Source organism: Hemitrygon akajei, chromosome 6 (assembly GCF_048418815.1).
Source record: "Hemitrygon akajei chromosome 6, sHemAka1.3, whole genome shotgun sequence".
Taxonomy (NCBI): domain Eukaryota; kingdom Metazoa; phylum Chordata; class Chondrichthyes; order Myliobatiformes; family Dasyatidae; genus Hemitrygon; species Hemitrygon akajei.
The window spans coordinates 19,109,112-19,134,323 of record NC_133129.1 but is presented as its reverse complement, the minus strand read 5'-3'; the positions used below and the strand labels follow the sequence as shown (position 1 = coordinate 19,134,323).

The 25,212-nt window shown below is 48.4% G+C and overlaps 1 protein-coding gene across 1 annotated transcript in view; it reads right to left on the bottom strand.

Annotated features, from left to right (window-relative positions):
- Nucleotides 1–14,833: 14,833 nt before the first annotated feature.
- LOC140728695 (sialic acid-binding Ig-like lectin 15) overlaps nt 14,834–25,212 on the bottom strand; it is a 56,329-nt gene continuing 45,950 nt past the window's right edge. Inside the window, exons 4-5 of the mRNA XM_073047660.1 lie at nt 16,956–17,058; nt 14,834–15,142 (exon numbers count right to left, since the gene is read on the bottom strand). Coding sequence (XP_072903761.1) covers nt 15,127–15,142; nt 16,956–17,058 — 119 coding nt within the window. The 3' untranslated portion in view covers nt 14,834–15,126. The remainder of the gene's footprint in view (nt 15,143–16,955; nt 17,059–25,212) is intronic.

The window sequence follows — 25,212 nt, the reverse complement described above, 5'->3', positions numbered from 1 at the left end:
TCTGTGAAATTCCAAGTGTTCTGGATAGGGTAAATGCAAGGAGGCCTTTCCCCCTGAGGATGAGCGCGATCAGAACTAGACGTCAGGATACCGGGTGAAGGGTGAAATGTTAAGAGTGAATATGAGGGAATGTTTTTTACTCAGTATGTGGTGAGAACGTGGATGGACTGCCAGCGTAAGTAGCGGATGCGGGGTTGATTTCACCCCCTTATGCGGATGTGAGGGGTGTGAAGGGCTCTGGTACTACTGAATTTACATGGGACTAGGCAGCATAATTGTTCAGCATAGACTAGATGGACCGATTGGCCTGCTTATGTGCTGTACGGTTCAACTGTTGTAAGGGCAAGAGTCCATATTATTTCACAATAGGTCCATTGAAATGTCCCATCGAAGCTGACCTTGAGCCTGGTGGTCGGTGTTTTCAGGCTCTGGCATCTGGAGAGGACAGATGTGAGGACCTCCAGGGTATTCGGGCTGTTTGGTTCTGCTGGCTCTTTACCGAGACAAAGTCCGCAGAGGGGAAGCTGGTTCCTGAGATGTGCTGAGCTGTGTCTATGGATTCTTATGGTTTCGTGCAGAATAATTGCCATAGCAAGGCATTATATATCCAATGGAATCTACGGATTCTTATGGATGGATGCCCTCAAAAGGCAATACCGGTGAACACCGTCTACGCAAGACATCGCTTAGTGACACGGCGGTAGCGGGCCGGAGAGTCGAGCGCTGAGTTTGTCCGGGCCCTACAGACACTCTTGCGGGCCCACGACTGCAGGGGACTGACGGCGGAACAGCATGCGGAGCTGCTAGTAAGAGACACCTTCGTTACGGGGATCAGGTCAGTGTACGTGTACCAGTGGCTGCTGGAACATGCCGATCTTACCTTACATTCGGCGATCGAGCTGGTCGACATGCTGGAGGCCATTCTGCACAATGCTGACACTGTCCAGGCGCGCGATCTCCCGCTGGCCTCATGGACGCTGCAGACCTCGCAACCCGCCGGCGAATCGACCTCGGCTGCTGCCAGTCGCAAGTCCGCGCAGTGTTACTTCTGCGGACTCCAAAAGTACCCCCGAAAACGCTGCCTGGCCCAAGAAGCGACCTGCTCCAGCTGCGGAAAGAAAGGCCACTTCGCCAAGGCCTGTAAGACCAAACCGCGAGTGGGGTCGAGCAGCACCGTGTGCGAGGCATGGGGGTCGCCATCTTGCCCGCCCACCACGTGCGAGGCATGGGGGCGGCCATCTATGTCGGCGCCACCTCGCCCCGCCTCCGACCCACGGGTGCTTAAGGGGCACCTAGACGGCGATTCAACTCTGGCCTCCGTGACCCTCGACCGAAGTGCTCCACACCAGCTTGCAAGGTCAATGATGGACATCCTGGTGGAGGGACACAGGACTAGCTGCCTGTTTGACACAGGCAGCACTGAGAGTTTTATTCACCCGGACACAGTGCAACGCTGCAGACTTGTGACACGGCTGGTAAGCCAGAGGGTCATCATGGCTTCTGGGTCGCATTCCACAGACATCCGGGGGGGTTGTGTAGCGACACTGGTGGTGCAGGGCACAGAATATCGGGACTTTGCGTTATTGGTCATGCCTCAACTGTGTGCCCCTGTGCTATTGGGGCTCGACTTCCAGAGCCACCTGAAAAGTGTGACAATGGAGTATGACGGGCCCCTCCCACCAATCACTGTCAGAAATCCTCAGTTCTGTGGACTTCGTCATATACCCCGCTACTGACCACACACACACACCGAACCACACATCCCACCCAACACCATGCCAACAGCCGCGCTACAGACACCACATGTAGCCTCTCCACCCTCAAGATCCCTCCCCCACCGCTGTTCGCCAACCTGACCCCCGACTGTAAATCTGTGGCAACTAAAAGCAGGAGGTACAGCGTGGGGGACAGAGCCTTCATTCAGTCAGAGGTGCAGTGGCTACTCAGGGAGGGGATCATTGAGCCAAGCACAAGTCCTTGGAGGGCCCAGGTGGTTGTTGTTCGGACCGGGCAGAAAAATAGGATGGTCGTGGACTATAGCCAGACCATCAATAGGTTCACGCAGCTTGACGCGTACCGCCTACCCCGCATCGCGGATATGGTCAATCAGATAGCTCAGTACAAGGTGTACTCGACCATAGACCTAAAATCCGCTTATCACCAGCTCCCCATCCGCCCAGAGGACCGCCCCTACACCGCCTTCGAGGCGGGCGGCAGGCTCTATCACTTCCTGCGCGTCCCATTCGGTGTCACAAATGGTGTCTCTGTCTTCCAGAGGGAAATGGACCGGATGGTGGACCAGTGCCAACTGAAGGCCACGTTCCCATATCTGGATAACATCACCATCTGCGGTCACAACTGGCAGGATCTTGACACTAACCTCCAACGATTTTTCCAAATGGCCAAAGCTCTTAACCTTACCTATAACAGGGACAAGTGTGTATTCGGAACCACCCAACTTGCTATCCTTGGGTATGTCGCGGAGAACGGAGTCATTGGCCCTGACCCCTACCCTATGCACCCCCTGTTGGAACTCCCTCTTCCCACCACCCTCAGAGCCCTCAAACAGTGCCTGGGCTTCTTTTCCGATTACGCCCAATGGGTCCCCCCATTACGCAGACAAGGCCCGCCCCCTGGTCAAGTCTACCGCATTTCCCCTCTCAGCCGAGGCCCGCGTGGCCTTCAGCCGCATTAAAGGGGACATTGCCAAAGCAACGATGCATGCGGTGGTCGAGACCATTCCCTTCCAAGTAGAGAGTGACGCCTCCGACTTCGCGCTGGCTGCTACCCTCAATCAGGCAGGAAGGCTGGTAGCATTCTTCTGTCATACCCTTCAAGGCCCTGAAATTCGGCACTCCGCGGTGGAGAAAGAAGCCCAGGCCATAGTGGAAGCTATTAGGCACTGGAGGCACTATCTGGCTGGCAAAAGGTTCACCTTGCTGACCGACCAGCGCTCAGTTGTGTTCATGTTCAGCAACCAACAGCTGGGCAAAATCAAAAATGATAAAATTTTGAGATGGAGAATCGAACTCTGCACCTACAACTATGACATCCTGTACCAGCCTGGCAGGCTCAATGAGCCCCCTGATGCCCTATCCCGGGGAGCATGTGCCAGTGCGCAGCTCGACCGGCTATAGGCCCTCCATGCAGATCTTTGCCACCCGGGGATCACCCGGCTTCACCATTTCGTGAAGGCCCGGAACCTGCCTCACTCCCTTGAGGAAATCAGGACGATGACCAGGGACTGCCAAGTCTGCGCTGAGTGCAAACCTCACTTCTGCCATCCTGAAAAGGCACAACTTATCGAGGCCACCCGCCCCTTTGAGCGACTGAGTGTCGACTTTAAGGGCCCCCTTCCCTCCACCGACCACAATGTGTACTTTCTTAACATAATCGACGAGTACTCGCGGTTCCCCTTTGCCATCCCCTGCCCCGATACCTCTGCCACATCCGTCATAAAAGCCCTGCGCCAGCACTTCACTCTGTGGATATTCCTGCTATATCCACAGTGATAGAGGGTCCTCGTTTATGAGTGACGAGCTGCGCCAAACCTGCTAGCTAGGGGTATTGCTACTAGTAGGACCACGAGCTATAATCCCCGGGGGAATGGACAGGTGGAGAGGGAGAATGCCACAGTGTGGAAGACCACACTATTAGCCCTTAGGTCAAAGGGACTGTCAGTCTCTTGCTGGCAGGAGGTCCTCCCCGAGGCACTCCACTCCATCCGCTCCCTGTTATGCACGTCCACCAATGCCACCCCTCATGAGCGACTCTTTTCCTTCCCCAGGAAGTCTGCCACTGGGACCACCCTACCGGCTTGGCTGACGTCCCCAGGGCCAGTGCTGCTCCGGAAACATGCGAGGAGCAATAAATACTCCCTGATGGTCGAGAGGGTTCACCTACTACATGCGAACCCCCAGTATGCCTACGTGGTCTTACCTGAGGGGTGGGAGGACACGGTCTCCGTCCGTGACCTGGCGCCCACAGGAGCACCAGACCCCTACCCCGAACACTCCACGGTAACTATGAACCCTGTACCCACCGATGTATATACCCACGAGACACCATGCATGACCAGCCCTACACAGACTCCTCACGACACTCCCATACCGGGCGCCATGCACTCGGTGAGGGGTTACTGATGCCTAACGGGCTGGCACCTCAAGTCAGTCCGGAGCCAGCACAACCACCGTCACCGGTGCAATCACCACCGGTGCTACGTAGATCGCAGCGACAGACTCGACCGCCTGATAGACTTAACCTGTAAATATACTTGTAAGAAACTTCGCCCTGTGGGGACTCTCTTTTAAAACAAAGGAGGGGTGAATGTGGTAAACTATGTATACCTGTCTGGACACGTCCCTCTGCTGACTGCTCCTGTGGCTCCTCCCACAGACCCCTGTATAGAGGCGATTGGGGCACTGCTCCTCCCTCAGTCTCCGAGATGTCGTGCTCCCTTTTGCTGCTAATAAAAGCCTATCGTTCACTTCCAGTCTCCGAGAGTTATTGCTGGTGCGTCAGGGTCCTTCCCCAGCAGCCTTGCCCCTACATTGTGACAGAGCGCTCTCGCCGAACATGGACCCAGCAGACACAAACACTGTTTATTCAAACTCCCGTTAGCCAGAATCCCGCACAGAGTGCAATTTAGAAATTCAAGATAGTGACTCAAATTCCCAGTTATCAGTTTAGGGGGATGGGGTAAATACGTCAGTTATATAAGGTCAAGGTGTTGTTCTGTTTTGCCCGCCGACCAAAACCCCCTTCACCCACCCGGGTCATTGATAATACGGGCAAACCTGTTGGTCGCCTGGAGGCTCCCATTGGGGGGATACTGTCATGGTCCGGATTGGGTTCCCTTTAAATTTACCTTGTCTGTGTTACGATCCGACCGTTGGATCCTTGTTTCCCTTTAATTCCTGGTTTTCCCGTGTCCCTTGGGCTTGGTGATTAAAGACAATTTACTCGCGACCGAACCGGCAGTTTATAAGTTCCCGGCTTCAGCCGTTCAGCGAGTGAGCGTTAACGAAGCTGGTGCGAGTCAAAGTCATCTATCCGGAGCCAACTAGGTTTCTTGCCGGAGCAAGCCAAGTCTCCTCCCGAAGGAAGGACCAGCAAGCCGCCTTCCCTTGCCCGAGCAGGTCCGGCAAGGTTAACCCGCCAGGGTGAGTCAAGAGCTCCCGCTGCTTGGGGCAAACTTGTGCCCAGTTATAGTACCGTCTATCGTTGTGTGGTCTCCGTATCCATGTCCTGTGTTTAAAAGGGGTCCCGGCCCTGTACCCTAGAAGGGTCAAGAAGAGTCCCGACTCCGTCCTGTTCCTAAGGAGGATTCCAGGCTCAATGCTTTCTGTCCTGTGTCTGAGTCTGTCCGGTGAATAAGAAACTTAGAAAATAGGTGCAGGAGTAGGCCATTTGGCCCTTTGAGCCTGCACCGCCATTCAGTATGATCATGGCTGATCATCCAACTCAGAACCCTGTACCTGCTTTCGCTCCATACCCCTGGATCCCTTTAGCCACAAGGGCCATATCTAACTTCCTCTTAAATATAGCCAATGAACTGGCCTCAACTGTTTCCTGTGGCAGAGAATTCCACAGATTCACCACTCTCTGTGTGAAGAAGTTTTTCCTCATCTCAGTCCTAAAAGGCTTCCCCTTTATCCTTAAACTGTGACCCCTCGTTCTGGACTTCCCCAACATCGGGAACAATCTTCCTGTATCTAGCCTGTCCAATCCCTTTAGAATTTTATACGTTTCAATAAGATCCCCCCTCAATCTTCTAAATTCCAGTGAGTATAAGCCTAGTCGATCCAGTCTTTCTTCATATGAAAGTCCTGCCATCCCAGGAATCAATCTGGTGAACCTTCTCTGTACTCCCTCTATGGCAAGAATGTCTTTCCTCAGATTAGGGGACCAAAACTGCTCACAATACTCCAGGTGTGGTCTCACCAAGGCCTTGTACAACTACAATAGAACCCCCCTGCCCCTGTACTCGAATCCTCTTGCTATGAATGCCAACATACCATTTGCCTTTTTCACTTGCTGTACCTGCATGCCCACTTTCAAGGACTGGTGTACAATGACACCCAGGTCTCGTTGCACCTCCCCTTTTCCTAATCGGCCACCATTCAGATAATAATCTGTTTTCCTGTTCTTGCCACCAAAGTGGATAACTGCACATTTATCCACATTAAATTGCATCTGCCATGAATTTGCCCACTCACCTAACCTATCCAAATCACCCTGCATCGTCTTGGCATCCTCCTCACAGCTAACACTGCTGCCCAGCTTCGTGTCATCCGCAAACTTGGAGATGCTGCATTTAATTCCCTCGTCTAAATCATTAATATATATTGTAAACAACTGGGGTCCCAGCACTGAGCCTTGCGGTACCCCACTAGTCACTGCCTGCCATTCTGTAAAGGTCCCATTTATTTCCACTCTTTGCTTCCTGTCTGCCAACCAATTCTCTATCCACATCGGTACCATACCCCCAATACTGTGTGCTTTAAGTTTGCACACTAATCTCCTGTGTGGGACCTTGTTAAAAATCTTTTGAAAATCCAAATATACCACATCCACTGGTTCTCCCCTATCCACTCTACTAGTTACATCTCCAAAAAATTCTATAAGATTCATCAGGCATGATTTTCCTTTCACAAATCCATGCTGACTTTATCTGATGATTTCACCTCTTTCCAAATGTGCTGTTATCACATCTTTGATAACTGACTCTAGCATTTTCCCCACCACCGATGTCAGGCTAACCGGTCTATAATTCCCCAGTTTCTCTCTCCCTTTTTCTTTTAAAAAGTGGGGTTACATTAGCCGCCCTCCAATCCTCAGGAGCTAATCCAGGATCTAAAGAGTTTTGAAAAATTATCAGTAATGCATCCACTATTTCTTGGGCTACTTCCTTAAGCACTCTGGGATGCAGACCATCTGGCCCTGGGGATTTATCTGCCTTTAATCCCTTCAATTTACCCAACACCACTTCCCTACTAACATGTATTTCCCTCAGTTCCTCCATCTCACTACACCCTCGGCCCCCTACTATTTCTGGAAGATTATTTACGTCCTCCTTAGTGAAGACAGAACCAAAGTAGTTATTCAATTGGTCTGCCATGTCCTTGTTCCCCATGATCAATTCGCCTGTTTCTGACTGTAAGGGACCTACATTTGTCTTAACCAATCTTTTTCTTTTCACATATCTATAAAAGCTTTTACAGTCAGTTTTTATGTTCCCTGCCAGCTTTCTCTCATAATCTTTTTATTTCCCTTTCCTAATTAAGCCCTTTGTCCTCCTCTGCTGGACTCTGAATTTCTCCCAGTCCTCAGATGTGCCGCTTTTTCTGGTTAATTTGTATGTTTCTTCTTTGGACTTGATACTATCCCTAATTTCCCTTGTCAGCCACGGGTGCACTACCTTCCCTGGTTTATTCTTTTGCCAAACTGGGATGAACAATTGTGGTAGTTCATCAATGCACTCTTTAAATGCTTGCCATTGCATATCCACTTTAAGTATCATTTGCCAGTCTATCATAGCTAATTCACATCTCATACATTCAAAGTAACCCTTCTTTAAGTTCAGAACCTTTGTTTCTGAATTAACTATGTCACTCTCCATCTCAATGAAGAATTCCACCATATTATGGTCACTCTTACCCAAGGAGTCTCGCAAGACAAGATTGCTAACTAACCCTTCCTCATTGCTCAATACCCAGTCTAGAATGATCTAGTCTCTAGTTGGTTCCTCAACATGTTGGTTCAGAAAACCATCCCGCATCCCTTGTTCACCCTGGAGCTATGTCTCTGTGATCCCAACTATATCATATTCATTAATAAATATCTGCACATTCAATTCATCCACCTTGTTACGAATGCTCCTCGCATTGACACACAAAGCATTCAGGCTTGTTTTTACAACACTCTTAGCACTTGTACAATTATGTTGAAAAGTGGCCCTTTTTGATATTTGCCCTGGATTTGCCTGTCTGCCACGCTTACTTTTCACCTTACTACTTTTTGCTTCTACCCTCATTTTACACCTCTCACTCTCTCTGCACTTGTTCCCATCCCCCTGCCACATTAGTTTAAATCCTCCTGAACAAGAGTTCTGGCTCCATGTCCTGTGTCTAAGGAGCAGTCCTGGCTCAGTGTTCTATGTCCTGTGTTTAAGTATCGCGTCCTGGCTCTAAGGTCCGCGATCCGAGTCCTGGCTGCGATGTCCGAGCTCCAAGTCCTAGCCCAGACCCTGAGTCCCAGCCTAGCCCAGACCCCGAGTCCCAGCCCAGTCCAGACCCCGAGTCCCAGCCCGGCCCAGACCCCGAGTCCCGGCCCGGCCCAGACCCCGAGTCCCGGCCCGGCCCAGACCCCGAGTCCCGGCCCGGCCCAGACCCCGAGTCCCGGCCCGGCCCAGACCCCGAGTCCCGGCCCGGCCCAGACCCCGAGTCCCGGCCCGGCCCAGACCCCGAGTCCCGGCCCGGCCCAGACCCCGAGTCCCGGCCCGGCCCAGACCCCGAGTCCCGGCCCGGCCCAGACCCCGAGTTCCGGCCCGGCCCAGACCCCGAGTCCCAGCCCAGTCCAGACCCTGAGTCCTTGTCCATTACACCTATTCCTGGTTCCACTTTGCTCTCCTTGATTTCTCTCTGTTCTATCCTTGCGTCACGGCTCTCCTTGTAAGTAGTAATAAACTCTATTTAGTTAACCCTACAAAATGTGTTTGTGTCCTGCATTTGGGTCCTTCCCCAGCACCCTTGCCCCCACATTGTGACACCCTCCATGACTTCCTCCTTTTCTGCAGCCATGCCACTATCTCCGATCAGCAGTGTCACGCCCTCATCTCTTCTTCCTCCTTCCCTGTCCTTTCGGAAACATCTAAAGCCTGGCATTCGAAGTAGCCATTCCTGCCCCGAGCCATTGAAGTATCTTTAATGGGCACAACATCACAGCACTGATCCACACTCTCAGCTCAGCTGCTGTGTTTGTGAATCGTTCATTAGTGGAAGGGAAAATACTGGAAAACATTTTACAGGACAAAATTTATTATCAGAGATGAAGCAATAGTGGTTTGAGGCAAATTTCTACCCCTGAAGAACAATTCCAATGAAACCACAAGTACAAATCTAATCAGAAAGGAAGCCAACTGGTATGGCAAAATGTTGTGGGCATCCTTCAGGACTGGGAAGGAAGGGGGGAAGGTGCCAGAGTGTAAAGGTGTGGGTAGGGGAGAGCCAGCAGGAAGGTGAGAGGTGAAGCCAGATGGCTGGGGAAGGTCAAGAGCCGAAGAAGAAGGAATCTGATAGGACAGGAGAGTGGACCATAGAAAAAAGGGGAGGAGGAGGAGACTCGTGGGGGGGGGTGGAGTAATAGGTGAGAGGAGGTAAAATGGTCAGAGTGAGGAATAGAGGAAGATGGAGGTTAGGGTAGAATTGATTTACCGGAAGGAGAAATCGATATTCATGTATTCGGGTTGGAGCTTACCCAGGTGGAATATAAGGTGTTGCTGCTCTGTCCTGAGGGGGATCTCATCACGGCACAAGAGGAAGCCATGGAGCGACACATCAGAACAGGAATGGGAATGCAATTAAAATGTTCAGCCATCGTAAAGTTCCTCCTCTGGCGGATGGAGCGGAGGTACTCGATGAAGCGGTCCCCCAATTTACGACGAGTCTCACCAAAGTAGAAGAGGCCACATTGGGGCCACACTGGACACAATAGACAATCCCAGCAGATATTCAGGTGAAGTGTTGCCCCACCTGGAAGCACTGCCTTGGGCCCTGAAGGGAGGTGGTATATGGGCAGGTGCAACACTTAGGCTGCTTACAGGGATAAGCGCCAGGAGTGAGATTAGTGGGGAGGGAACGATCCCTACGGAAAGCGGGGGGGGGGGGGGGGGGGTAGGTAAAGATACGTATGTTTAGTGGTAGGATATTCAAATGCATGTTAGTTATTTTCCAACAAATGACACCTCTGATAAAGCAATGATCCCTAATTACTGTGTCACAATGTTCTGCCGAGTATAGCTCACTGAACTGGGGTTTTCTTTTCATCTTGTGATGGAAAGGCTTCAAGCAGATTAACACTAAAGGTTCAGTTCATTGCAGTGTGCAAATAGATTAAATGGACTTCCGAACCAATAGTATAGGCTGCTGGCAACGGTGGTGGAGATGGATACGATAGGGTCTTTTAAGAGACTTTTGGATAGGTACATGGAGCTTAGGAAAACAGAGTAAGCCTAGTAATCCAGTAACTTCTAAGGTAGGGACATGTTCGGCACAACTTTGTGGGCCGAAGGGCCTGTATTGTGCTGTAGGTTTTCTACGTTTCTATTATATGGCAGACCAGGAAGTGCGACTCCATGACAGGGTGAATTGTGAGATCAGGAAACCATCTAAACTTACAATTATCAACAGTCTTATAACATTGAGATACTGTAGCGTGCAAAAGTCTTATACCTGGGATACTGAAAACTTTAGCGCAGCACTGTGTTTGACAGCATGAAGCGGAAAGTGAGTTTGTGAATCTGGCAGGAGCAAAGTATGTTTGAAATGGCGAGGGTGGAGTGTCGAGGGAGGGGTGGCCGAGAAGGAATGCGACAGGTGGTGGGGGCCCTGCAGTTTCCATACCATGCAGTCATGCAACATGTTAGGATGCTCTTTATTTCACATCTGTAGAAGGGTGTAAGTATTGCTGTGCGTAGGCCATCTCTCTTCAGCCTCCGGAGAGAGAGTTATCTTGACTTCCATTCTCGATGTCGTCACTTGCAGAGCTCAGTCATTTTGGATCGGCAACAACAACCCCTCCGCGGTCTCCATCAGCACAGGTGCATCACGAAGCTGTGTGCTCAGTCCCCTGCTCTACTCGCTTTGCACTCATGACTGTGTGGCTCAGCACAGCTTCAGTGCGATATTCAAGTGTGCTGACGACACCGCTGTCACCGGCTGAATCAAAGGTGGTGGCCAATCAGCATATAAAATGGAGACTGAAAATCTGGCTGAGTGCTGCTGTAACACAAACCTCTCACTCAATGTCAGCAAGACCAAGGAGCTGAGTGTTGACTTCTGAAGGAGGAACACAGAGATCCACAAGCGAGTACTCATGGGAGGGTCAGAGGTGGAGAGGGTCAGCAACTCTAAACTCCTCCGTGTTTTTATTTCCGAGAATCGGCCCTGGACCCGCCACCTATGTGCAATTGCAAGGCACCTCTACTTCTATACAAGATATTTAGAGGAATAGACAGAGTGGACAGTCAGCGCCTCTTCCCCAGGGCACCACTGCTCAGTACAAGAGGACATGGCTTTAAGGTAAGGGGAGGGAAGTTCAAGGGGGATATTAGAGGAAGGTTTTTCACTCGAAGAGTGGTTGGTGCGTGGAATGCACTGCCTGAGTCAGTGGTGGAGGCAGATACACTAGTGAAATTTAAGAGACTACTAGACAGGTATATGGAGGAACTTAAGGTGGAGGGTTATATGGGAGGCAGGGTTTAAGGGCTGGCACAACATTGTGGGCTGAATGGCCTGTACTGTGCTGCATTGTTCTTTGTTCTTTATGAGTTTGCGAAGATTCGGCACGACAACTAAAACGTCGGCAAACTTCTACAGATGTGTGGTGGAGAGTACATTGACTGGGTGCATCACAGCCTGACAGGGAAACACCAATGCCCTTGAACGGAAAATCATACAAATGTAATGGATACGACAGAGTCCTTCACAGGTCCAGCCTTCCCCACTATTGAACACATCTACACAGGAGGCTGATGCAGGAAAGTAGCATCTGTCATCAGGGACCCCAATCACCCAGGACATGCTCCCTCTCACTGCTGCCATTGAGAAGAAGGTACAGGGGTCTCAGGACTGACAGATATTAGATAATAGGAGCAGAAGTAGGCCATTCAGCCCATTGAGTCTGCCCCATCATTCCATCAAGGCTAATCCGGATACACTTGCCTTCTCACCAAATCATTTGATGCCCTGACCGAGCAGGAAACGATCACCTTTTGCTTTAAATATGCCCACGGACTCTGCCTCCACTGCAGGCTGTGGCAGAGAATCCCACAGGTTTATACTCTGGCTAAAAAATTCCTCCTTATCTCTGTTCTAAAAGGTCACCCTTCAGTTTAGAGACTGTGCCGTTTAGCTCTGGTTAGCTGCTACAGAGGAAACATCCTCTCAACATCCACGCTATATAGTCCTTTCAACATTCGTTAGGTTTCAATGAGATCTGCTCGCATCCTTCTGAATTCCAATGAGTACAGGCAGAAAGCTGCCAAACACAGCTCATAAGTTAACCCCTTCATTCCCAGAATCCTACCTCGTGAACCTCCTCTGGACTCTCTCCAATGAAAGCACATCTTTTTGGAGATATAGGCCCAAAACTTTTCTTAGAACTTAAAGAAACAACAGCACAGTGTGTCTTAATGCACTCACCATATTCTGTGTAAATCAAACTTGCCAACTCTTATAAGCTGCACCCCTGCCCACTCCACACTACATTCGTCCCCACTCACACACGTCAACCTTAAAACTACATCTTGCTATATTTGGGGCCATGGAGCATAGTGACCAGTTTTGAGCCCCTTCTCTAAGAAAATATGGGCTGGCATTGGAGATGTTCCAGAAGAGGTTCACGAGAATGATACCGGGAGTGAGAGGGTTAACATAAGAGGAAAGTGTGATGATTCTGGGTCTGTTCTCGATGGTGATTAGCAGAATGGGAGGGGGTGAGCTCACTGCATTCTGTCGAAAGGCCGAGACAGAGGAGATGGTGAGAGGATGCTTCCTATAGTGGCGAGTCTAGGATCAGAAGGGACAGTCTCCGAATAGAGGGGTGTCCTATTAAAACAGAGATGAGGAGGACTTCGCTAGTCAGGGTATAGTGAATCTGTGGAATTCATTGCCACAAATGGCAGTGGAGGCAATGTCATTGTGTATATTTAAAGCAGAGGTAGGTAGGTTCTTGATTAATGAGGGTGTCAAACATTGCTGTGTAAAGGCAGAAGAAAGGGATTGAGGGTTAAAACAATTAATCATGACGGGATGGCTGACACGTCATGTGGGTTGAATGGCCTAATTCTGCTTTTGTAATTTGTGGTTGTATTTGAGGATGTCTTTACAAACACTCTGAGAACTAAGTAATACAACTCCATATCCAACAATGGGAAAATGGTCCATCACACACACGAACACTTCCATACACAGGAAGAGGCAGAACAAACGTGAAATTCTACAAAATATCAAACAATCCATGGCCAAAGTCACTCAAATCTCATGTCTTCCCCATTCTGATATGTGCTCTGAAAAATAGCTGAAATTCTTGACCACATCTGCATGCCCTTTTGCATTTAGTTACTGCCATATGATTTGTTGATTAGGTCATTGGATTAACGAGCAGGTGTACCTAGTAAAGTGGCCAGTTGTATAAGTCACTCATAAGAAATTTGACTGGATGCTTGACAATATAAAAAAAGAAACATATTTCTCACTTCCTGCATCTGTAGTGTTCGGATTTCCAGCAAAAATCTCTGCCTTAGGCTATGGAAGCTTTCAATGGTACCGAACGTTTCTTCAGATATGAAAAGTGTAAAAGAGAAGTAGGAGTGGATCTCGGACCACTGGAAAACGATGCTGGAAGACACTAGCACATGGCGGAAGTTCCAGGTTTCAGGGCTCATGAAGTGTGTGAAGTTACCATTGTTAATGAGAAGGTTCTTGAGAACTGAAAGGTCTGAAGGTAGAAAAGTCATCTGAACCACATGGTGTACACACCAGAGTTTTGAAAGGGGTGGCTGAAGAGATCTTTGAGTCATTAGTAACGATCTCTCAAGAAACACCAGGTTCTGGAATGGTTCCGGAAGACTGGAAAATTGCAAATGTCACTCCACTCTTCAAAAAGGGGAAGAGGCAGAAGAAAGGAATTTACAGGCCACATGAAGGCATAGCATGTAGTCAGCATAGTTTCCTCAAGGTAAAATCTTGCCTGACAAGTATATTTGAATTTTTTTGAAGAAAGAATAAGCAGGATAGACAACGGAAAATTGGTTCATCTTGTGTACTTGGATTTTTGGAAGTCCTTTGACAAGATGCCACACACGGAGCTGCGTTACAAACTACTCGCCCATGGTATTACATCGAATATCCTAACATGGATAAAAGAGATCAGGGTATGAAGGGTCCCGGCCCGAAACATCGACTGCTTACTCTTTTCCTTAGATGCTGCCTAGCCCACTGAGATCCTCTCGCATCTTGTGTGTTGCACGAAGGGAGCTTTTTCTGGTTGGCTGCCGGTAACTCGTGATGTTGCACAGGGGCCTGTGTTGGGACCGATTCTTTGTACATTATACGTTAATGATTTGGATGATAGAATTGTTGGCTTTGATGCAGACTTTGCAGATGATACGAAGATACGTGGAAGGCAAGGTGTGTTTGAGGAAGTGGAGCGACTACAGAAGGACCCAGATAGATTAGGAGAATGGGGAAAGAAGTGGAGATGGAATGCATTGTCGGTAAGTGTATGGTCATGCACATTGACAGAATAAATGAAAGGTTAACTATTTTTTTAAATGGGGAGAAAATACAGAGTAAATACAAAAAAATACAGAGAAGCAAAATGACTTGGGAAACCTTGTTTAAGATTCCCTCAAAGATAATTTCCAAATTGAGACTCAGAAAAGATGACCAGTGCAGGTTGACCTCACACCTACTCATTGTCTTCTCCTGTCCATACTACACCAACCGCTGCCACTGGGCTATAAACGTGCAGGAGCAGTGTGGGGTTAAGTGCGTTGCACGCTGCCCTGGCTGGGGCTCGAACCAATGACCTTCAGATGACCATAGCCCAAAGCCTTAACCAATTGGCCACACGCCCCACTCACTGTCCTAAGTCCAATAGTGATTGCTGTCTGTGCGACGTTTACCGCCGCCTTAATTAGGCCTCTATCTACGATCTTTCTCTGGTTCTACATATTTGGCATGTTCAGCCCAGAATTGTGCAACAGGTTGTAGAGTCAATGTAGGAGGAGGTCAATTAAAAACAGATAACATTTCTTCACGTGGAACATGGTGTTCTCGTTGGATCTCATTGCGTCTGCACCTTGTGGTTGGAAAACCGGTCTTCTCAGTCTCCTGCGATGGATCAGTCTTGTCGCTTTCTGTGGACAGAACGAAACGGTTAACACGAATCTAGATCATGCAATGACACCACATCCGACTCCCTCCCCCCAATTCACTTAGAACCTTTGAAGGGATTTGGATTGAGATATGAATGGGATTTCCCACAGAATAAATTTTGTCGTTGGTATCAGTGTTTGACAACAAAACTGGAGATGAGCCCAAACATTGATTCAGTTATTCAGTTGGAAACTTTATGATGACATAACAATATAGATCGTGTTGTTGACAGGAAGATGGTATTAGGCTATAGGATAATATTGATAAAGTAGTATGGTACTTAGATTCAGACCGTGAGCATATGAAATAGCATCAGACTTTCAGCATTCAGCTCTTCTATTCTGCTCTGCTATCCCATCGTGGTTGATTTATTATCCCTAACAACCCTGTTCTCCTGTCCTCATCCCATCATCTTTGACACCCTTACTATTCAGGAACCCAACAATCTCTGTTTTAAGTATTCCCACAGGCATTTATGACTGTAAATTCCACAGATTCAGCATCCTCTGGCTCAGGGAATCCCTCGGAATATCCGTTCTAAAGGAAAATCCTCTATGAATGGCAGAGTGAATTTAATCCTGTCTGTGATTCAGTTTCTACGATACAGGTATTTGAATATCAGATTTCTTAGGATGAATCTGGAAGAGAGGGAAATGGATACAAAAATCATAGAAACTAAGTAAATGAAACGTGTTGGGGACAGTAATAGATCGAGGCTGTAATTTAAGGAGGAACCTGATTATCAATGATATTAGAGACATGGAAATCATTTGAATACTTTTCAGTGTTAATATGTTTGAAGTTGATACACTACAGTTTAAACTGGATTATTGTTAAGGGAGATGGCTGCTGAGATTCAGTCAAGAGCTAAATCTCTGAGGGATTTCGCCTCATGGACGAGTCTTGTGTAGACCGAGAGACCAGATTCACCCTGGGTTGACTACACTACCTGATCCCAGTGCACGTGGAATGGCTAGAGTTGAAACTTTCCCGTATTGTTGTTTCTTCTGGGTTCCAGAGTGTCCTTTTGTGCACATCAACATTAGATTTGTAATTAGAATTTAGAACATTCCAGCACAGTACAGGCCCTTCGGCCCTTGATGTTATGCCAACCTGTCAGCCTTCTCTAAGCTCAATCTATTATTTATCATTTTGTTATTTACAGATACAACGACCCACCGAGTCGTGACACCCAGAAACTCAGGGATGTAATCCCAGCCTAATCACAGGACGGTTCACAATGAACAATTAATCTGATAACTGGAAAAATTTTGGACCGTGGGAGGAAGCCAGAGCACCCGGGGAAACCGACGCTCACATGGGAAGAGCGTACATTCTTTCTAACAAGGGGTGCCAGATGCTCTAACCCTTTCCTCTAGTTCTGCCGAAGGGTCTCTGCCCGAAACGTCGACTGTACTTTTTCCATAGATGCTGCCTGGCCTGCTGAGTTCCTCCAGCATTTTGTGTGTGTCGCTTTAATTTACACTATCTGCAGGTTTTCTCTCGTTTGCTCCTACACATCCATACATTTGTCTATCATTTAGTGGCTGTTTAGCGGGTACGTTTAATCCGAAAGGTATCTCAAAATGCTAAATAGTCTACAAACTGTTCTGCAGGAGTCACTCTTATGATGCAATGAGTATTTTCTACGGTGCTTCCACAAACAGCAAACGACAAGTACTGACTGGGACGCCTCAAGTGTTTGAGCCAGTTCCCAACGTCCCCCGACTGTCTGAGTGAATTGGATTTCAGTCACGTCACGGCAAGAGCCTTCAGCATTAGTACATACAGTACCTGAGTTTGTCACCGTAGAGAACGGCACCCATCACTAAAAGGGCGAGAGTTTTCAGTCCGAGTGGGATACACAACATCAGCACGGTTTCAGAAGCGCCTGTCCCTGAAGTGAAAGTGAGAGAGGTCAATCCAGACTCAGGCAAAGGGGGAGAGACCAATAATGTAGACTGATTAAAATCTGTAGGTGTGTAGATGAATTTATCATTTAGCAGATTTTTACTGAAGAATCTACAGCTGATAACTTTTGTGTGAAGGAATAAAAAAAAAGGGTATTAATAAGAATGCAGAGATCAGAGTAACAAGAATTAAAGATTTGAACAAAAAGTTTTAACCTGTAGTAAGCCCATAGATCATAAGGTACAGGAGCAGGTCTGGGCCATTCCATCATGTCCAGTTTGTTATCATGTTTGCTGTTGTGTGCTGGGGCAGCAGACACCAACAGAATTCGTAAGGCCAGTGATGTTGTGGGGGTGGAACTGGACTCTCTGATGGTGATGTCTGAAAAGAGGATGCTTTCCAAGTTGCATGCCATCTTGGAAAATGACTCCCATCCACTCCATAATGTACTGGTTAGGCACAGGAGTACATTCAGCCAGAGACTCATTCCACCGAGATGCAACACTGAGCGTCATAGGAAGTCATTCCTACTGGTGGCCATCAAACTTTACAACTCCCTCGGAGTGTCAGACACCCTGAGCCAATAGGCTGGTCCTGGACTTATTTCCACTTGGCATGATTAACTTATTATTATTGAATTATTTATGGTTTTATATTGCTATATTTCTACACTATTCTTGGTTGGTGCAGCTATAACAAAACCCAATTTCGCTTGGGATCAATAAAGTATATCTGTCTATCTGTTATTCTTCTCAACTCCATTCTACTGCCATCTCCCATAAAATTTGATGTCCTTTCTAATCAAGAAGTTCTCAACCTCCACTTAAAGACCAAGATTTGACCTTCACTGTCATCTGTGGCAACAAATTCCTCAGATTCACCACCGTCTGGCTAAATAATTTCCCCACAACTCTGTTCTAAAGGGACGTTGTTCTATCCTGAGGTTGTGTCCTCTGGGTACTCCAGTTTCCTCCCACAGTCTCAGGATGGACCGGCTCGTCGGTTAATTGGTCATTGTAAATCGTCGTGGGTTCAATAGGTGGGTTTCTGGGTGGTGTGGCTCGTTGGGTCGAAAGGGCCTGTTCCGTGCTGTATCTCTAAATGAATAAACAAATAAATAATGAGGTGGAGAGTCCATCTTATTGTACCGGGGAACACTCTGTAGTTATAACTGTTGGATAAAAGCTGTCCTTCAGCCTGGTGGTCCGTGCATCCAGGCTGTTGTATCTTCTGCCCAGTGGGAGAGGGCCGAAGAGAGAATGTCCAGGGTGGATGGGAGGGTCTCTGATTTTGCAGTCTGTTTCACAGAGACGGTGAGAAGTGTAGACCGAATCCATGGAGGGGGCTGGCTTCTGTCTTGATCAATGTGACAGGTTGAGCCCTGTAATCGTGTCCTGTCTGCCTCCTCCCCCTGACATTCTGCAGAATCACAATCGGGATTAGGATAATTTCACCGGCTTGTGTTTTGTGCAGCAGTACATTGCAATCATCATCATCGGTATGTGCTGTGTTGTGTGATGTGGGCAATCACAGTCTCTTAACCATGATGAACACACACAAAATGCTGGAGGAACTCAGCAGGCCAGGCAGCAAGATGGGTGACGGCAGCCATTATCAGTGCATTTCAGAGATTGCCTGCCTGGTGTCAGTGGTCCAGAAGACCATAAGATATAGGAGCAGAAGTAGGCCTTTCAGCCCATCGAGTCTGTTCTGCCATTCAATCATGGGCTGATTCAATTCTTCCAGTCATCCCCACTCCCCTGCCTTCTCCCCATACCCTTTGATGCCCTGGCTAATCAACAACCTATCTATCTCTGCCTTAAATGCACCCAATGACTTGGCTTCCACAGCCGCTCGTGGCAACAAATTCCACAGATTTATCACCCTCTGACTAAAGTAATTTCTCCACATCTCTGTTCTAAATGAACATCCTTCAATCCTGAAGTCGTGGTACTTGTCCTAGAATTGTCACAGTCCTGATCGTTTATTCCCTAGTATCCTATAATTTCCTTTGTTTGTGCCATGGTTCTGACCGTTAATTTCCCAATTGCTTCTAATTTTCTTTGATGACGGCACACCTATTTTCCATCAGGACCTGCAGTATAAGAACCCTGGTGTTACAAACCCCAGTTGCCAGATCGTTGGTCTTTTTCCTGTCTGATAACTAACGTTTCCCAACCGCTTAGAACCATTTGTTCCAAGTTCAGCTCCAGTTTGAAGGTTTACCTGTGAGACTCTGTCTCTCTGTGTCAAGTCTCAGTGTCTAGGCTCCGTGTCAATGTTCCTCCTGTTTGCTGTCTAACGTTCACGTCCACGTCTGCATCCTAACTCAATAGAAAACCTACAGCACAATACAGGCCCTTTGGCCCACAAAGTTGTGCTGAACATGTCACTACCTCAGAAATTACTAGGCTTACCCACAGCCCACTGTTCAACTAAGCTCCATGTACCTATCTAAAAGTCTCTTAAAAGACCCTATCGTATCTGCCTCCACCACTGTTGCCGGCAGCCCACTCCACACACTCACCACTTTCTGAATAAAAAACTTGCCCCTGACATCTCCTCTGTACCTACTCCCCAGCACCTTAAACCTGTGTCCTCTTGTGGCAACCATTTCAGCCCCGGGAAAAAGCCTCTGACGATCCACACGACCAATGCCTCTCATTATCTTATACACCTCTATCAGGTCACCTCTCACCTCCTTCACTCCAAAGAGAAAAGGCCGAGTTCACTCAACCTATTCTCATAAGGCATGCTCCCCAATCCAGGCAACATCCTTGTAAATCTCCTCTGCACCCTTTCTATGACTTCCACATCCTTCCTGTAGTGAGGTGACCAGAACTGAGCACAGTACTCTAAGTGGGGTCTGCCCAGGGTCCTATATTGCTGCAACATTACCCCTCAGCTCCGAAATTCAATTCCACGATTGATGAAGGCCAATACATCGTACACCTTCTTAAGCACAGAGTCAACCTGCGCAGCTACTTTGAGCGTCCTATGGACTCGGACCCCAAGATCCCTCTGATCCTCCACACTGCCAAGAGTCTTACCATTAATACTATATTCCGCCATCATATTTGACCTATGAAAATGAACCACCTCACACTTATCTGGGTTGAACTCCATCAGCCACTTCTCAGCCCAGTCTTGCATTTTATCGATGTCCTGCTGGAACCTCTGACAGCCCTCCACACTATCCACAACACACCTAACCTTGTGTCATGAACAAATTTACTAACCCATCCCTCCACCTCCTCATCCAGGTCATTTATAAAAATCACGAAGAGTAGGGGTCGCAGAACAGATTTCTGAGGCACACCACTGGTCACTGACATCCATGCAGAATATAACCCATCTAGAACCACTCTTTGCCTTCTGTGGGCAAGCCAATTCTCAATTCACAAAGCAATGTCCACTTGGATCCTGTGCCTCCTTACTTTCTCAAGAAGCCTTGCATGGGGTACCTTATCAAATGCCTTGCTGAAATCCATATACACTACATCTACAGCTCTCCCTACATCAATGCGTTTAGTCACATCCTCAAAAAATTCAATCAGGCTCATAAGGCGCCACCTGCCTTTGACAAAGCCATGCCGACTACTCCTAATCATGTTATACCTCCAAATTTTCATAAAACCTTCCTCTCAGGATCTTTTCTATCAGCTTTCCAACAACTGAGGTAAGACTCACTGGTCTATAATTTCCTGGGCTATCTCTACTCCCCTTCTTGAATAAAGGAACAACATCCGTGACCCTCCAATCCTCCAGAACCTCTCCCGTCCCCATTGATGATGCAAAGATTGTCGCCCATGCCTGTGTCCTGCACTTGGGTTCTCCTCAGAACGATCTGGCCACAATGGACCCAGTGGATTCGAATACCCTGTAACAAACCCTCGCTAGCCAGGGCTCCCTGCTGGGTCTGCACGATTAACTTCTCTGGGAGGTCATGGAGAACCTCCGTTCCCTGTCTGCGAACGTAAAGAAGATTGGTGACCAGGTGAACCGTGTATCCACTCATTTTACCCCATCCACTCCTGGAACCCAGACAGTCTGTAGTGGCAACCCCCTACGTGTCAGCAACACCCACGCCAAGAGAGCCTCATGTACCTGAACCAGAACACTCCACTGGAGATTTGGGGAAGTGACGGGCCTTCCTTCTGCAATGCTCCTTGGTGTTCGATCAGCAGTCATTGACGTATTCCACAGACAAGTCAAAGATCGCTTATATCATGGGATTGTTGCGGGAAAGTGCCTTAGTGGGGCTACAGCTGTTTGGGACAAACAGACGGATATCTGCTCTTCATTCCCCACCTTTATCACAGAAATGAGAAAGATCTTTGACCTCCCAGTCCGTGGTAAAGATGTTGCTAAGTGTCTACTTACTTCTGTCAGGGCTCACGCAGTGTTGCCGAATATTCCGTGGAATTCTGGACATTAGCAGGTGGAACTCAGGGTGGAATGATGAGGCACTCCAAGGGGTATTTCCGAATGGCCTCAGCAACATTGTGAAAGACGAGTTGATGACAAGAGATGACACCGACAGCCTGGACTCCTTGATCTCCCTAGCCACCAGGTTGGACAATCGTCTTCGAGAACGTCATAGGGAGAGAACTGGTCGTCCACCACCTTTGGCCACTCCACGGCACCCTGTACCGTCTCCCACCAGCACAGGCCTCTTTTCTCCTCCCGCTCCTAGAATAGCTCCCAGTCCGGCCATTTCCACCATTCCGTGAGAGGAGCCCAAACAGCTGGGCCCGAACCGCCTTTCCCCCACAGAACAATTCCAGAGATTAAGAGCAGGGGATTGTCTCTATTGTGGCCAGTCTGGCCACTTCCGTGCTACCTGTTCCCTTTGGCCAAAAGGGTTGGCTCACCAGTAGAAAGGGGAATCTTGGTGAGCCACACAACATTCCCTTCTGTCCACTGAACCCAGATGCAGATCCAAGCCACTTTGTGTTACAACCAACAGTCCCTGTCTCTGTCCGCTCTAGTGGACTCTGGCACCGAGGGAAACCTTTTGGATGGAAACATATCTTCCCGGGCTGGAATTCCTCGGGAGCCATTGAGTACCCCTCTGGAAGCCCAGGCACTGGATGGTAGACTACTGGCCTGAGTCACACACTGCACACCATCCCCTGTCTCTTACTCTCTCTGGGAACCATCGGGAACAGGTACAATTTAACTTAATTTCCTCTCCTTAAGCTCCTATTGTTCTTGAGTACCCCGGTTAAGCTGCCATAATCCCCACATCGACTGGTCCACCTGGAAGATAGTCAGCTGGAGTCCGTTCTGTCACTCCACTTGTCTACAGTCAGCCCATTCTCCTGTGAAAGTCACCGCAAACTTGTCTGCTTCTGAAACCCCTGACTTATCCAAGGTTCCAGCAGAGTATTACGATCTGGGACAAGTGTTTAGTAAATAACGGGCCCTTTTCCCTGCCTCCACTCCAATCTTACGATTGTACTATTGACCTTCTCCCCAGTGCCCCTCTACCTACCAGTCGGCTGTATAACCTGTCCCGGCCAGAGAAGAAGCAATGGAGGCTTACCTAAATGAATCTCTCACAGCAGGCATAACCCGACCCTCATCCTCCCCTGTTGGCGCAGGTTTCTTCTTTGTGTGGACGAAAGGCGGTTGACTGTGCCCCTGCATTGATTACCGAGGCCTAAACAGCATAACTATAAAGAACAAATATCCACTGCCCCTTATCAACTCTGCTTTCCAACCACTTCACGGAGCCACCATCTTCTCCAAGTTGGACCTACGAAGTGCCTACCACCTGCTCAGAATAAAGGAGGGAGATGAGTGGAAACCAGCATTTAACACCCCTCTTTGTCACTACGAATACCTGGTCATGCCATTCGGCCTCACCAATGCCCCCGCCATTTTCCAAGCCCTGATAAACAATGTCCTTAGAGACTTTATTAACCGTTTTGTGTTTGTTTATTTGGATGACATCTTAATCTTCTCCCACAGTCTTTAGAAACACACCCACCATGTCGGTCAGGTTCTGCAGAGACTTTGGGAGAACAAAGTATCGTTAAAGCTGAGAAGTGAGAGTTTCATGTCCCCTCAGTCAGCTTCTTAGGGTACATCATCGAGAGCGGACGAGTGAGAGTGGATCCCGAAAAGATCCGGGCGGTGGCGGAGTGGCCAAGACCCACGACACTCAAGCAAACTTGGGTTTGCGAACTTCTATCGTCGTTTCATCAGGGATTACAGCCGGGTGGCAGTGCCCCTTACTCGACTCACACTCTCACTCTCTATTTTCTGCCGACCAGTCAATGCTCCACCCATGCTAGTAACTCCCCTGTAATTCCATGGGCTCTTATCTTGCTAAGCAGCCTCATGTGTGGCACCTTGTCAAAGGCCTTTTGGAAATCCAAGTACACCACATCTACTACATCTCCTTTATCTACCCCGCTTGTAATTTCCTCAAGGAATTGCAGTAGTTTTGTCAGGCAGGATTTTCCTTTCAGGAAACCATGCTGGCTTTGGCCTATCTTGTCATGTGTATAACCAGGACTTGTGATCTGCACCAGCTGCTTCTACGAACATCCACCATCTGTTCCCATGGCTTCACATCACCCTGATTCTGGGCTGGAAGGAGGGGTGGGGGGGCTAAGCAGGTGCTACACCGTGGGCAAGGGTGACCTGCAGGCTCGCGGAGGGAAGGAGCATCTTACACCCCCTTAGGTAGAGACACATCTCCACCCCGCCACACGATAATACATTGCAATACGTATTAATAAAAAGACTATAAATTACTGTAACACGCTGTACGGTTTCACTGCTAATGTAATGGCTTCACAGTGATGTTCCACCGCTGAGGTAATGGTTTCTCTGGAGCAGCAATGTTTGGGTTATGACTAGAGATAACGGGGCATGTTTGTGAATGAGAGGGATGTTGTTCTTTCTTGTGTGTCTGGGAGCCGGGAATTCATGGACTTTTGCTGGGGAGAGATGAGGAGAGAAGATATGAATGAAGAGAGAAGGTAGACCGCCGGATGGAATGGAGTTGGAGTGAGAGTCCAAAGGTCAGTGACGATCAGAGGAGGTCAATGGTGGATGATCGACCTTATCAGTGGGGTCCAATGTTTGCAAATTCGACTGTTTCAGGAGAATGGGCCCTTTTCTTTGTTTCTTTACAATAAGAAATATATATCTATATGTATAATTTTAAATTATGTAGAACAAAAAGAGGGGAAAAAAGGGAAAAAAAGGGAAAAAAAGGACATTCTTCTGATTGTCCATTCAGAAATCTGACAACAGAAAGGAAGCTCTTCCTGAAACTTCAAGCTCTTCCGTTGAGATTGTTAAGAGCACCAAATTTCTTGGTGTTCACCTGGCGGAGAATCTCACCTGGTCCCTCAACACCAGCTCCATAGCCAAGAAAGCCCAGCAGCGTCTCTACTTTCTGCGAAGGCTGAGAAAACTGCATCTCCCACCCTCCATCCTCACCACATTCTACAGGGGTTGTATCGAGAGCATCCTGAGCAGCTGCATCACTGCCTGGTTTGGAAATTGCACCATCTCGGATCGCAAGACCCTGCAGCAGATGGTGAAGTCAGCTGAGAAGATCATTGGGGTCTTTCTTCCTGCATTACAGACATTTACACCACGTGCTGCACCCACAAAGCTAACAGCATTGTGAAGAACTCCACACACCCCTCGCACAAACTCTTCTCCCTCCTGCGATCTGGCAAAAGGTACCGAACCATTTGGGTTCTCACGAACAGACTGTGCAACAGTTTCTTTCCCCAACTGATCAGACTCCTCAATACCCAGAGTCTAGACTGGTGGTTGCTAACCTATCGATCGCGATCGACTGGTCGATCTTTGAGATCTTCCCAGTAGATCCCAAAAAGAATGAAAAATAAATACACAAATACTGTTGAGAGATTGTTACTGGGTTGCGGGGTTTTAGTTCTGTTCTTTCTGCCCAGTGTGCATGTGTGTAGCTCCCCCGCCATGCGCTACACAGTGTACTTCAGTGGTCCCCAACCACCGGGCCGTGAAGAAACGATATGGATCAGCTGCACCTTTCCTCATTCCCTGTCACGCCCACTGTTGAACTTGAACGTACGCGAGGTCGTCAGTCGCCTAAACGCAGAGATACCCTCGTGCCAGGGATCACTGA